General features: G+C 39.1%; 1 protein-coding gene across 1 annotated transcript in view; it reads right to left on the bottom strand.

Annotated features, from left to right (window-relative positions):
* Positions 1-9,034: 9,034 nt before the first annotated feature.
* LOC110096410 (probable alpha-mannosidase At5g13980) overlaps positions 9,035-13,610 on the bottom strand; it is a 10,568-nt gene continuing 5,992 nt past the window's right edge. Inside the window, exons 5-8 of the mRNA XM_020822356.2 lie at positions 12,157-12,276; positions 11,929-12,015; positions 11,778-11,849; positions 9,035-9,184 (exon numbers count right to left, since the gene is read on the bottom strand). Of these exons, the coding sequence (XP_020678015.1) occupies positions 9,050-9,184; positions 11,778-11,849; positions 11,929-12,015; positions 12,157-12,276 (414 nt within the window). The 3' untranslated portion in view covers positions 9,035-9,049. The remainder of the gene's footprint in view (positions 9,185-11,777; positions 11,850-11,928; positions 12,016-12,156; positions 12,277-13,610) is intronic.

The following is a 13,610-nucleotide window of genomic DNA, read 5'->3' as shown; positions in this document are numbered from 1 at the left end:
AACATAGGAAGCCACTAGAGAGGAAGGCTTAATAAAAATTAGTAGCATTAGGAGGTCGCTATAGAGGAAAAAAGATGTGGAGGTCGATTTGAAGAGGCTCAGGGAGCAACAACTTGAGCTCCAATGCTGCACCTTTGCCAACACCTGCTTGGGTAATAAAGCGGAAGCTGATGCCTTCCCAGATAAAGACAGGCATTCAGCGTAAGATTTACAATCTCCACTGTTTGGGGTATATTGATCCCACTTCCCGGGTGGTGAAATATTGCATTTGAAGGCTCGATAAAACTAGAATCTTTAATGCTGGCTAGCTGTCAGTAGTGATATGCTAGTCATGAACCTCCAAGCTCCATTTATCCATAAGAATTTTGTTGTTCTCCACTAAGAATCGACCCTGCTGTAGCAACATCATGGACCTCGTATCAATCCTTACGAGTTTATGCAGCGGAATTGTGAAAAATAAGAGGAAAGCAGAAAGACAACCAACAACAACAAAAAAACAAATAGTGCATCCTCAACTTATTCAAGCCAAATTCTTGAGATATTGCGTTTTCGAAGCTTAAAGCAAAGTATTGAATAGTAAAAAAGAGAGAAGAAGGCGATGCAAATTCTCAAGGATCCGTGAGAACTAACAAAAAAAAACCCAAGAAAACCTTTTTTGATGATAGATGGAAGAAAATAGCAAGATACAATGGACCCTCATTTGGAGAGGATGATCCGACGCTCCCAATCTCTAGTCGCCGGCTAGAGCCCAAAACTCCCAAAGAACAAACTAAATTTAGCAAAACTTTCGATATCCTAACCCTAAGAAAACATCCTACTTAAAGCATACAATAATAAAAAAAATCTATAAGCAGCCCCTCCTTTGAATTTTCTCTCCTAAATCACCTGAATTCCTTCCTAAATGACGGTTGTTGGACCGCACAGTTTGAAGGCGGAAATCAGAAAGGCAGAATCTATTCGTCTTCTGTAGCAGGAGGAACATGTTTGCCGTGAGGCCGATCCATCTTGAACCGATCTAACAATAACCCCCCCCCCCCTTCTCCCAAAGGCCCACCTTGTCTGGAAGGTAGAAAGACGACGCCCTCCTCAATTCCTCATCATCACAGACAATGAGAACCTAAAGAGTTAATGAAATGAGGCCGATCCATCTTGAACCGATCTAACAATAACCCCCCCCCCCCTTCTCCCAAAGGCCCACCTTGTCTGGAAGGTAGAAAGACGACGCCCTCCTCAATTCCTCATCATCACAGACAATGAGAACCTAAAGAGTCAATGAGAACCTAAAGAGTTCGATCGATCCTTACATATGTGCCCTGGTGTATACCTCTCCTCACATCTGAAATAGAGCCCCGTCGCCCTCTTCTTTTGTTGCTCCGTTTATGTGTGCTTCTTAAAGTTGTCCCCAGGTCTTCCTCGTTCAGTCTTCTCCTTCGGGGTCTCCTAAAGAATACCCAGCGTCAGCTCCTTAGGTGCCAAAAAGGTGGTGGTCATCATATACGAACCTCTTGAGTTGCTGCCTCCAGTCCCTTTATCCAGTTGCCTTCTATCCTCCATTAGCTGAGCTAGCCTCATAGCCTCTCCCAAATCAAGAGGCTTCATCACTCTAACTATCGCTAGAATCTCTGGTTTGAGCCATTTCATAAAGTTCCTGATGCGAACATCAGATCCTGAAATGTCTTTCAGAGACGTGGCCGACGATCGACGGCCACGATCGCATCGATTTACTTTTGAGTCTTCATATGTATTTATTTTATTTATTTGCTTTATGTATTTGTTTTAGTAGTTTTCTTGTTTTTCCCTTAAGGGTTTTGTCGTATGTACGCCCTAGGGGCAATTTCATCTTTTATTTTCCTTTCATTGTAGGAGGCTATATATAAGCCCCATATGTTTCTTTTGAGATTAATGAATGATTATTATGAAAATTGTGTTTGGAGAGAGCTTGAGAGTTTTTGGAGAGAGCTTTGGTAAAGTCCCTTGGTGAAGGGCAACGCATCACCCACCAACCTTGGAAGTGTCCGAGATCGTGGTTCTTTCTTGTCTATCTTCTCACCTCCTCCGCCTCACCACTGCCAGCCCTAACTCCTCTTTCCCCACTCTCAGCCAAGCCTCCCCACTGCCACCTCTCCTCCTTCAAACTGTCGGCCTCAAGGAAATCCCTCCCTCCTCCTCCTCCTAACCGCACCACCTAAGCCCTAGTTCCCTCCCTAGGCCGCCAGTCTCAACCCCAACCTTCCCTTAGCCGTCAGCCCTACCTTCCCTCCCCTCTTTCCTTTCTTCCCAAAACTCCTCTAGGGAAGAATTAAAGGCCTACTTTAGATCATCTTAAACTTTAGAAAGATTTCAAATTTCAAATTCAAAATTTGAACCCTTTCCTAAAATAAGATTAATCTAAATTGGATACTTTCCAAATCCCTTCAAATCTGAAATAATTAGAGATTCTACCCTAATTCTCTTTCCTTAATTAACATCTTAAGTTTGGAAAGGAATTCTAAATTCCCCCAATTAAATCCCCATGTATGGTCGGCCCACTTCCTCTCTCCAATCCACTTAATCCCCATAATTACTCCCATTAATTCCCCACCCAATCCCAACCTAAGCTACCGCTGATGTAAAACGAAAAAGGGGGCTTTGCAAGGGAGAGGAACTCCTCTCCAAAAATCTGACCGCAAGCCTAGGTGAGGCCCAAACTTCCTCTCCTATATTCTGAAAACAGTTTTAGATTTTCAGCAAAGAATCCTGAGAGGAGTTCTCAGGTTTCTAACAAAAATCTGAGACAACTTCTCAGCTTTTAGTAGACTAGGTTGTGGAGAAAATTGAGAAAAAAAAGAGTCTAGCCTTCACTCCAGCAAGAAGTGTTCCAGCGGGAGAGAGAGAGAGATGCATAGGAGTGAGAGGCTTGGGGGAGGGACTCCAAGTTTTCTGTCCAGGAAACGTAAACAGTTTTATGTCCAGGAAGAAAAAAAAAAACTGAGAAGAAATTCCCATCCCAGGTTCTTGCCTAGGGAAGCAATCCGGAACCTGAAGAGGCTTTAAATTTTCTGGCGGCAGCTTAGTAATAAATTAGGAAATAAATCCTAATTATCATTACAAGGGGCCGGTGGATTTCAAAGCCAGCAAGGGGGTTTAATGAGGGGATTTTCACGATGACAGGGAGAGGGAGTTGGCGGGATGGAGAGGGAGTGAGGGAATTTTATTTACAAGCCTGATTTCAGGTTTTAGGAAATAACTTAAGAGGTGGGGCTTGAGGAAAAATTCGGCCAAAGCAGAGATATGGGAGATTTGAAATTATTTCTCAAAAGCTAATGCCGTGAAATGAGTTAGGGAAATAAATTCCAATTCTTTTCTTTAGAGGGGGCCGGCTGTGTATGGAATAGGGAATTTAATGGATTTTAAATTCCCCAAAATCAGTGAATTGATTTGGGGGATTAGAATAGGAATTAAAACTGAGGTGGGAGTAATGAGGTGGTTTAATGCTCTTAGATTTGAATTTAAACTTCAATTGAATTTAGAATTCAAATGAATTTAAATTAAGAAGGAATTCATGGCATTTGCTTAAAGTTAGGGAATTAAAGAAAGAACCAATTAACTCTCTTCTGAATTTGAAATTGAAATTGGATAAAAAAAATAGAAACTTTCCAAAAATAGCTTTCATAAATTAGGAACGCTTTCGAATTTCAAAATACATGATTTTGAATTTGAAATCAGCCCAAAATATGTCAAATTCAAATAAGTTCTAATAAGGAAACTTTCCAAAATAGCTTTCACAAATTAGGGAAGATTTCGAATTTCAAATTCGTAGGATTTGAATTTCGACAATCTGTCCATGCTCTGAATGTACGCCCTAGGGGCAATTTCATCTTTTATTTTCCTTTCATTGTAGGAGGCTATATATAAGCCCCATATGTTTCTTTTGAGATTAATGAATGATTATTATGAAAATTGTGTTTGGAGAGAGCTTGAGAGTTTTTGGAGAGAGCTTTGGTAAAGTCCCTTGGTGAAGGGCAACGCATCACCCACCAACCTTGGAAGTGTCCGAGATCGTGGTTCTTTCTTGTCTATCTTCTCACCTCCTCCGCCTCACCACTGCCAGCCCTAACTCCTCTTTCCCCACTCTCAGCCAAGCCTCCCCACTGCCACCTCTCCTCCTTCAAACTGTCGGCCTCAAGGAAATCCCTCCCTCCTCCTCCTCCTAACCGCACCACCTAAGCCCTAGTTCCCTCCCTAGGCCGCCAGTCTCAACCCCAACCTTCCCTTAGCCGTCAGCCCTACCTTCCCTCCCCTCTTTCCTTTCTTCCCAAAACTCCTCTAGGGAAGAATTAAAGGCCTACTTTAGATCATCTTAAACTTTAGAAAGATTTCAAATTTCAAATTCAAAATTTGAACCCTTTCCTAAAATAAGATTAATCTAAATTGGATACTTTCCAAATCCCTTCAAATCTGAAATAATTAGAGATTCTACCCTAATTCCCTTTCCTTAATTAACATCTTAAGTTTGGAAAGGAATTCTAAATTCCCCCAATTAAATCCCCATGTATGGTCGGCCCACTTCCTCTCTCCAATCCACTTAATCCCCATAATTACTCCCATTAATTCCCCACCCAATCCCAACCTAAGCTGCCGCCCTTTTCTCCCTCCTAACGAATTAAATCCTCCCCATATACTCTCTAATTCCACTTCCCAAACCTGTCCCAGCCCTATCCGTCAACTCCCAACCTCTTCCCCACGTTCTCCTCTCTTGCCCCTGTGATTCCTGCTGGATATCCCTGTGTTCAAGCAAGATTGACATGCTGTCTTGTATCCCTGAAGGCCATACACAGTGGTCCAAAGCTTCCAATACTTTATAGAAGCAGTCCAAGGTGTTCCCCAACATTGCAAGTTGTTATCCAAAGAAATTCTGCACCTCTTCCTGCTGTCCATCTGGGCGGGAGATCTTCGTGTGTTGTCCTGAAATTTCAAATTGCTGCCCACAACATCAAAGAGGTTCTTGGTTGTAGTCCACTTCCTCTCAAGCACCCAAACAACCACCGAAGCTTCGTATTTCCTGTTTCTTTGGGTAAACCCTTCCCCTAACTCTCGTATCTTCATAATTGCTTCTCAATTGTGGTCTTATTCAATTCATGAAGATAATGTTAATATTTCTCCGCTAAAGCTTAATGATCTAAGAGTTGAGTGAAGGATCCTTGCATAGTGACTAGTATTATTGTTAGCATAGGGATTTTAGTTGAAAACCCTTCCAAGTATGCAACGTTAAAGTAATTGATTGTTTTAAGATCTTAACATCTACGCATGTGATTTGGCCTAAGTTTATTTTATCACCTTAGTGTTTTATCTTATCGTTTAAATCAATATAATCTTTATTTATTATTGTTCTCTAAAATTTAAGTGTGCAAAATTCTTAATCAAATCAATTTTGTATTCATGTCCTGCATCAATTCCCCTCTAGCACAATCTCCAGAAGCCGATCCCAAATCACGAGGCCTCATATTCCTCCACTGGTACCATACTAAAGCTTCCCCCTCCAAACACATCTCGACTGTCGTCGGTCACTTCCCGTCAACCTATTATCGAAAAAGTATTTTTCTACCTTGTAGATCTACCCATGGGCATCATCGCCTTAAAAAAATAGGCATCTTTAGCTTCCTCGCCCTCAGATCTCCTCCATTCCTCATGTATCCTCCACAATCTTCCATTTCCCAAGGGGGTGGTTCCCCCCAAGTGTCTCAATCATCCCTTCTATGCTCGTACCCAAACGTTTTATCAAATTCTCACATCTCCTTTCAAATTCAGCTCCCCTTGGATCATAATCAACCCTATTTTGGATTTTTCCATATTAAATCCTGGTGTCCTTTATTTTTTCGCTATTTTTACTTTCTTGCTTGTTTCATCATTGTGGTGTTTACTCCTCATCCCAAACATCCTTTATCCCACTAAGTGGGGCCGACTACATCAATCTTTTTTCTTCATTCTGTCATGTTAAGAGTCAAATTATTATTTAAATCTAATAAAGAAATGTCATTTCTAATATTTTCTAACCAAGTCTTATTATGTCTACCTCTACCTTTCTTAACATAAGTCAAATCTAATACATCTACTTTCCTAACCGGGTCATTGAAAGGCCGGCATTTTATTTGACCAAATCATCTAAGGCAACTCTCTCTAATCTTATTTTCCACCGGAGCTACTCCAACATTTTCACATATATGCTCATTTCATATCCCGACTCTAAGAGTAAAGTCACTCATCCACTCTGAACAATAAACCCAATATATCAAAAATGTGTACTCTTATTAATGACTTGATCACCCAAAGTCATAAACCCCCATTAGATCTATTATTATTAAAATTATACTCCATATATTCAGTTTTTGATCTACTCAAACGAAAGCCTTTAGACTCTAAGGTTGACCTTCATAATTCAAGTTTACCTTCAACTCCCTCTCTAGTCTTATCAACAAAAAGAATATCATTAGCAAAAAGCATACACCAAGGTACAACCTCTTGCAAATGTCTAGTGAGAATAATAGAAAGAAAATAAATGAGAGAATAAATATAATAAATGCTTATTCTACTTATATGCTCACCTAATATAATAATTCCGAACATTATGTCCTAATAAGCATCTAAGCTAACAGTGTTATGAACCGGTTGGGGGCCGGTTCAACCGAACCGGCCACCCACCTATTATTAGACCCGCGACCCAGGAAGAGTCGCTAATTGCGAACGGAACGACAAACAGGGAGCGGGCGGACGACCGAACGTGCGAAGGAGGGATTTCGAGTTTTTCTTTCGCCATTTTTAGCAGTCGATCGCGTTGGAGGATAAGAATTGATCATTCATTTTCATTTCTACGATTAAAGGAGTGTTATTTTGGGAGAATTTGCAACGAACGAGAGGAACGACCGAAGAGAAAGAAGGAAGAAGTTTGTGGTATTTTTCTTCCCAAAAATTTGTATAAATCCCCTTCTTTTAATTCTTCTAAAGCAAACATTATTCCTTGAAGGAAAAGAAGGAATTGAAATCAAGGAGGGAGAGAGTTTTGAAAGCGGAGAGAAAGAAATTTGGGAAAGAACGAAGGAGGATTTTAGGTCAAGAATAATTCTCTTTTTGTAAGTGATTTCTTTCATACATTTCTTGTTATCTATGTTGGATAATTTAATGTTAATATTAATTGGATTAGAAAGAATTAACTAATCTTGTTTGCAAGGTGACGGATCAAAGTTAATAAGAGAATTTCTGGGAGATTTGATTGTGACAAGTAAGATCGTTGCAAGAATTGAAATTGGATCATATTGAAGCCAAAGTTCAAAGTGGATAAATTATATTATTTTATGTTTTATGCATGATTTCAATTTTATAAATAATTAATTAAAAATCTTGTATTATAAAATGTTGAAGACAAATCCTTATGATCTTATAGTCTTAAGAAAGAATCCACCTATGATAAACTTATGAAAAAGAAAAGAAAAGAAAGGAAATAATTATAAGGATACATGTAATACATGTTATATGCAATGGTAACTATAAGGATGAAAATGAGAAAAGAAAAGTAAATAAAGGAAAAAGGGTATTGCAAAATGACAGGAGTCACCCCCTTATGGTACTGGCTGGGGACGCCGTACTTGTGCACGAAAAAGGAAAATGAAATTTCTATGGAAAAGGGGAAAAGGAAATTAATTGGAAAAGGTTGTACCTTTGGGTACTTTGAGACGGTGCTCCTGCGCAAATCAAATGGGAAAAGAAAATGTAATTGAAAAATTTAAGATAACAATTGTTTCAAATAGTATAAATGAAAATATCCAAAGAAGTATAAGTTAATGAAATGAAAGAAACAATGTTAAGAAAGGATAGAAGATATCTTGATTAATTAATTATAATGATTAATTTGTAATTTTCCACTGAGTTTACTTAGTAAACTCAAACCACGAGTTTAAATGTTTCAGGTAATTCCTAAGAAAAGAAATGGCAGAAAGAGAAGAATATGTTTACAGAAGACGAGGAGCAAATGACAACAGGTAAAATATATTTTGTGTTTTAGTGGCTCTTTATCATGAATGATGTAGTATTATGTTTAATGAATTTTATCGTCCAACTTTTCGTACCCGCCTCGTTAGATCGAGTATCCGGGTCGGGTCGTGACAAACAGTACCCTTTTGAGTTGAACTTTATGAATCCTCATCCATAGCTAAAGATGTTTACTCAATCATCAAAGAAAGTTGATAAGAAATACTTGAAGATCTCAAGTGAACCTAACAAGATTAACAAAAACAGCAGAAAAAACTCCACAAATCCAATGGAAAGTAAACAAAAACAGTAGTTTTTATAATATAAAATCAACCCAATGGAAAAGAAATTGCAAGATACAATTGATCCTTTATTCAAGAGGAGGATCCTTCTCTCCCAATCTCTAAATGCCGCTAGAGCCTAAAGCACCAACTCCAAGAACAAGAAAACAGCCACAATGATTTGCATAACCCTAACTCTAATCCTCCTTCCCTATTTAAATCAATTGAACCCACCTCCTTAGCCCTAGCCTCCCACCCCTCCTTCCTATTTGATTCGGCTAGTGGGCCCCACCTTCCATGGGCAGCAAAACCAATGAGGTGGACTGCTTGGTCCGCTTCCTATAGCATTGGACCAGTCCATGCAGGACCGGCCTAACAAAAGTTTCTAATGAAATGGACAAGTTGCAGGATAAAAGCAATAGACTTATTGTATAGAACCTAAATGATACTATCTCTCCATTTGACCAAAAAGAAAAATGCTCGATTCACTCTTAAGGAACTGTTTGGAGTGAGCATAAAACACCCAATCCAGTGTATAGCAAGAAAATAGCTTATCCAACCCATGAGGCCCTCCCAATGTGAGATCTAGATAGGGTTCACGTACAATACCTTAACCCACAACTGCAAATAGGATTTCTTAATGCAGCTAGAAAATGCATATCAACTAGATCAATGAACAAGAAAAAGCAAATTATGAATATAATAAAATTGGTTATCACTTGCCACATGATTCATGATAAAACAGGGGGGACAAATTTCTCGGAAACTCATGCAAAATAACGAGTTACCTTGTTAACATAATGAATAAACTTGTCCATCTGTCTGAACCATGAATTTGCATATTGATATTTAAAATCAGTTCCCATGGTGAACATTATATGATTTGTTCTAGTAATGTTTGCCTGAAAAAATGAAAACGCAGATTGGTATTACAATTTTAATTTAAATGGATTAGCTATAGGCAATATTAACAAGTAAAAAACTAATGCAGAAAAAAATACTGGTTCTTTCCATGAAAAAATATGAATAACAAGGTTGAGGATTTCGGATTCAGGTTCCCTAAATTGAAGAAATATATTTTCTATTGAAGAAATGTATGTTATGACCATTTGCCACTAATAACAACTACTTTTCCAATATGGAGATCAACCGTTTCAAAACAGCTGCAATCCTCAAGCATAAGGCATGTTCATATCCCAATGCGGAGATCACCCATTTTCAAAGCATCTTGATGGGGGCATCGGAGCATGGAAAGTTTATCAGAGGCGTGGCCGCCGATCTACGGCCACAATCGCGCCAATATATTTTTAAGTCTTCATAACAATTGTTTTATTTATTTGTGCTTGCATTTGCTTTAGTTGTTTTCCCCTTTTTACCCCTTACTTAAGGGTGGTCATATGTAAGCCCAAAGGGCGAAGTCATCTTTTATTTTTTGTCCATGGTATGAGGCTATATATAGCCCTTATATTCTCTTTTAGAGGTTAATGATTGAATGATTAAAAAAATTTCTGCATTGTGAGTGCTTGTGAGAGCTTGAGATGAGAGAAGTTAGAGAGAGATCCCTTGGAGAGGAAAGCGGATCACCCACCAACCTTGGAAGAGTCCGGATTTGTGGCCAGTTTTATCTTTTCTTTTCTTTCTAATCTCCCTCCCTCCTTTTTCCTCCAACTCACGGCCCACCCCCACCTCAACCCACCGGCCGCCTCCACCAAGTTCCACCGCCAACCAACCACAAGCCCTCCTCCTCTTAGACTTGGGGCTAGCACCCCTAGCCCTCCACCCCACCCGACCCCCACCTCCCTTCACCCAAAACCGGCAGGAAAACCATCCAAGCCACCGCCCCCCCTTGGGGATTCTCCATCAAGGCTTGTGTTCAAACCTTTCCAATTGGGTTTTTCTAAGATAGGAAACCTATTTAATTCATATTCAAATTTAATTTGAATTTGAATTGTTTCCTAAATTACGAATCCTATTTTTTGAAAGTTACCTAAATTAAATCCTATTTGAATTTAGATTCAATTGGATTTAATTACACCTTTCCAAATATCTAAATCCAATTCAAGCAACCTTAAATGCCTTTCCCTAAACCCCTCTCTCTCCTAATGAAGCCGCCAGCCCCCCCTTAATTTCCTTGGATTTCTTTCCAGATTGCAAACGCCTCCCTTTGGAAGATTTCAAATCACTCCTCTCCTACCCACCCCCCTCTCTCATCCCTTTCCCTCTTTAATTCTTTCCAAAGGTAAGAATTAATTAGAGGAAATAAATCCCCACAATTCCCTCCATCCAAGATCCCAAAATCTGAACCTATTTTCTTCCTCTAGCCTCCTTCATTGGGCCGGCCACCTCCCTCCTCTTCTCCACTTAAACTCTTGAGAGAAACTTCTTTTTCTCAAGAGTTCTTAAGAAAAGCAAAGACCTTCGTTGCCAACACTTCACCCCTACGGAATCGATGAATGGCCAATCCTGATCTTGACTCTGGCTTCGTCTACAACGAACAAGGACACGTCGATATTCTCCAATCACTCGACGTTAACCCGGAAATAGACACCACCGCCGAGGAATACCTGGATCGCATCATCTTCACTTTGTCCAAAGCAATCGAAGAGCAACTTGCCAACGTTCAGTGGCAAATTACTTCCGATCCTCGACAAGGGTGAACTTTTTCCCATTTTCAAATTATTTTCTAATCTTCTACTCTTGTAGCTGGTGATTCAAGCACGAGAACTCGTGCCAAACTCTCTGCCTTCGCTTAGTAAATGTAGGATTTGAATTTTGCTTTCTATGTTTCTAATCTCAATGTTAACTTAGGGATTTTATTGGATAACTACTTAATTTGCATTCTGTTAAAATTCTAAATTACTTTGGTGATTCTAGTTCTTAGCATGTGATTTGGCCTAAGCGTAGCCACCCTCTTAGTTTTCTATTTTTGTTTAGTGGCTAACGTCCATAATTATCAATTGCTCTTATTCAAAACGTGCAAGTTCTTATCGCGTTTATCTAAGCATACTTAGTCCTGCATCACATCTCCTTCATCAAGCTTGCCAATATGAGCATCTCCATATTGAACTCCTTATGTGCACTTTCATTATTATTAGCCTAATCATAATTTTTTATCTTGGATTTATGAATTCTACTCCTCACCTTTTTCATTACAAGTGCTACATGAGGTGTCACTCTCATTTGCACAAGCTTTCATATGCAATTTCTAATCATGTTGCCTCCCGTCTATCCCTCTTCTTAATATTTCCACAACAACTCCACTACCAACCTTAGTGAAGAATCCCCCACCCTCAATTGTTTGCACCCTCATGTACTTTAAAACCAATATGCACAAAGCTACAAATCTAAACTACATCCAGAAACTATATACCTCCATAGGAAAGCACACTATTTTCATTGTCCATTGTAAAGATATTATGTCACCCAAAAATGAAAAGGCCAAGTGACAAAATAGAGAACGAAAAAGTAGTTAAATAGAATAATAGATTTGCTGACTTGTGATATGGCTGAAGCAACAAAATCATTAACTCGCTCTTGCACGTTGTAATCAAACAACAGAGGATCATCCTACATTCAGAAAAAGCGCATTAAGGAATTCCTGTCTGTTGATATTCAAAGTTGTCAATGAAACTCATAAACACATTACCTGAATGACCGGATACTTGTCATTAACCTCAAAATAAAAACCTCCAGGAGGAGGTTCATAGTTCTTCGGGAATATGCCAGTGAAAACCTGAAAAAGAAAATCACGTTGCAAATGAAATCTGAAGGAGCACAAAGAGCTAAAAAAGTGGAATCAAGGAAAACCACTTCAGCTTGCAGAAAAGCACCTAGCAGTTGCCAGTACAAATCAATACATATAATCACCGCTTACATCAGATGATGAGCCAAGTGTCTTGGATCCCCTCCAGACAATCTCGAGATTTTTCAACCCTTTTCGTGTTTCTCTATCTTGGTAATCAATCCGGGAAAAATAAAGAGCATCAAATCCTACCTGCAGAATATCCAAATTTAAGCAATCCAAAACTAGACTAATGTTAAAAAGTATCTATTTTAAAAACCAATTGAAGTTAAGAGTTTTATTTTTATTTTCTTATTATTATTATTATTATTATTATTTCTTTTTTCTTTTCTTTGCTTTTTTTTTTTTTGGGGGGGGGGAGGAGGGTGGCAAAGGGATGGGCATTTCAGAGTCGGACAGGACACCCAACCTCTTTTATAAAGCCAAATATGATTATAACAGCATGAAATACTACTGTATATTTCACAACTTATAAATTATCAATGTTCCATGGCATAAACGTTCCTTGAAACAGCAGAAGTGTGAAGGAAAAATTATGATCGTCTCAAATTTAGAATTTTGAGCATATACAATAAAGTAGACTGGATATTTTTTTATACAGAAACCTGAGAGAAAAAACCATATGGACTAGTCATCACATGGAGTTGCATTATCAATCAAATTTGAGTATGGAAATTCTTCCCCCTCAAAGCAATCAAAGTGACATGGATACATTAAATCAAGGAAATAGTAGAAAGCGTTGAGCTCCAGTTGATAGTGATAATGAGAGTCAACAAGGATGTGACATGTTGATCAGTGTTGAAGATGGAAACCTTGGCGGCAGCTAGAGTGTCAGATCATGGGGGACAGAGACATCAAAAAATACAAGAAAGAAGATGGTGATCGAGGACAAGGGCAGCAATAACAACAAAGCAAAGGGGCACAGACTATAATAAGGCTGGAGGTGATGAAAATGGCAAGCCTAAAGGTGACAACTACAACAAAACTAACAGCAATCATTGAAGCAAACCAAAGTGGCGGTAGTGGCAAACATGAAGGCACTGATGTTCATGAACCTAGGGGCTACGATCACAACTAGCCCAAAGGTGACAAAATATTAATCCCAAAGCTGATGATGATTGCGAATATCCAGGCAATGATGTGCCCAAAGGTAGTGACTTTTCTAGACCTTAGAGTGGACAATGACAAACCCAAGGGTAGCAACTATGGCAGCCCAAAAGGTAACAACAATGAACGAACAAAGGCAACATAGATGGGCTATGGACAATGTCTACAGTTAAAAGAAATGATAAACACTTTATTCGGATGTTGTGAGTGTGGGCTCCGAAAAATTCCATTTTGGGTGTGATCCCAGGGGAATTTTCAGAAGGCAGATTGGGTTTTAGATAACACACTACCCAGAGATTTCGCCCTCATTTGGTGAGGACTTTTTTATCTGAGTTCTGGTTTCCTATAGGCGCAAGCCCCTATAGTTAATTACCCCTCCCGATAACAAGAGAGAACTTTCGATTAAGGCTAGTCGTAAA

The sequence above is a fragment of the Dendrobium catenatum genome, unplaced genomic scaffold, assembly GCF_001605985.2.
Source record: "Dendrobium catenatum unplaced genomic scaffold, ASM160598v2 fragScaff_scaffold_621, whole genome shotgun sequence".
In the NCBI taxonomy this organism is placed as follows: Eukaryota; Viridiplantae; Streptophyta; class Magnoliopsida; order Asparagales; family Orchidaceae; genus Dendrobium; species Dendrobium catenatum.
Note: the sequence above shows the minus strand (reverse complement) of the source record. Positions and strands in the feature narration are given on the sequence as shown.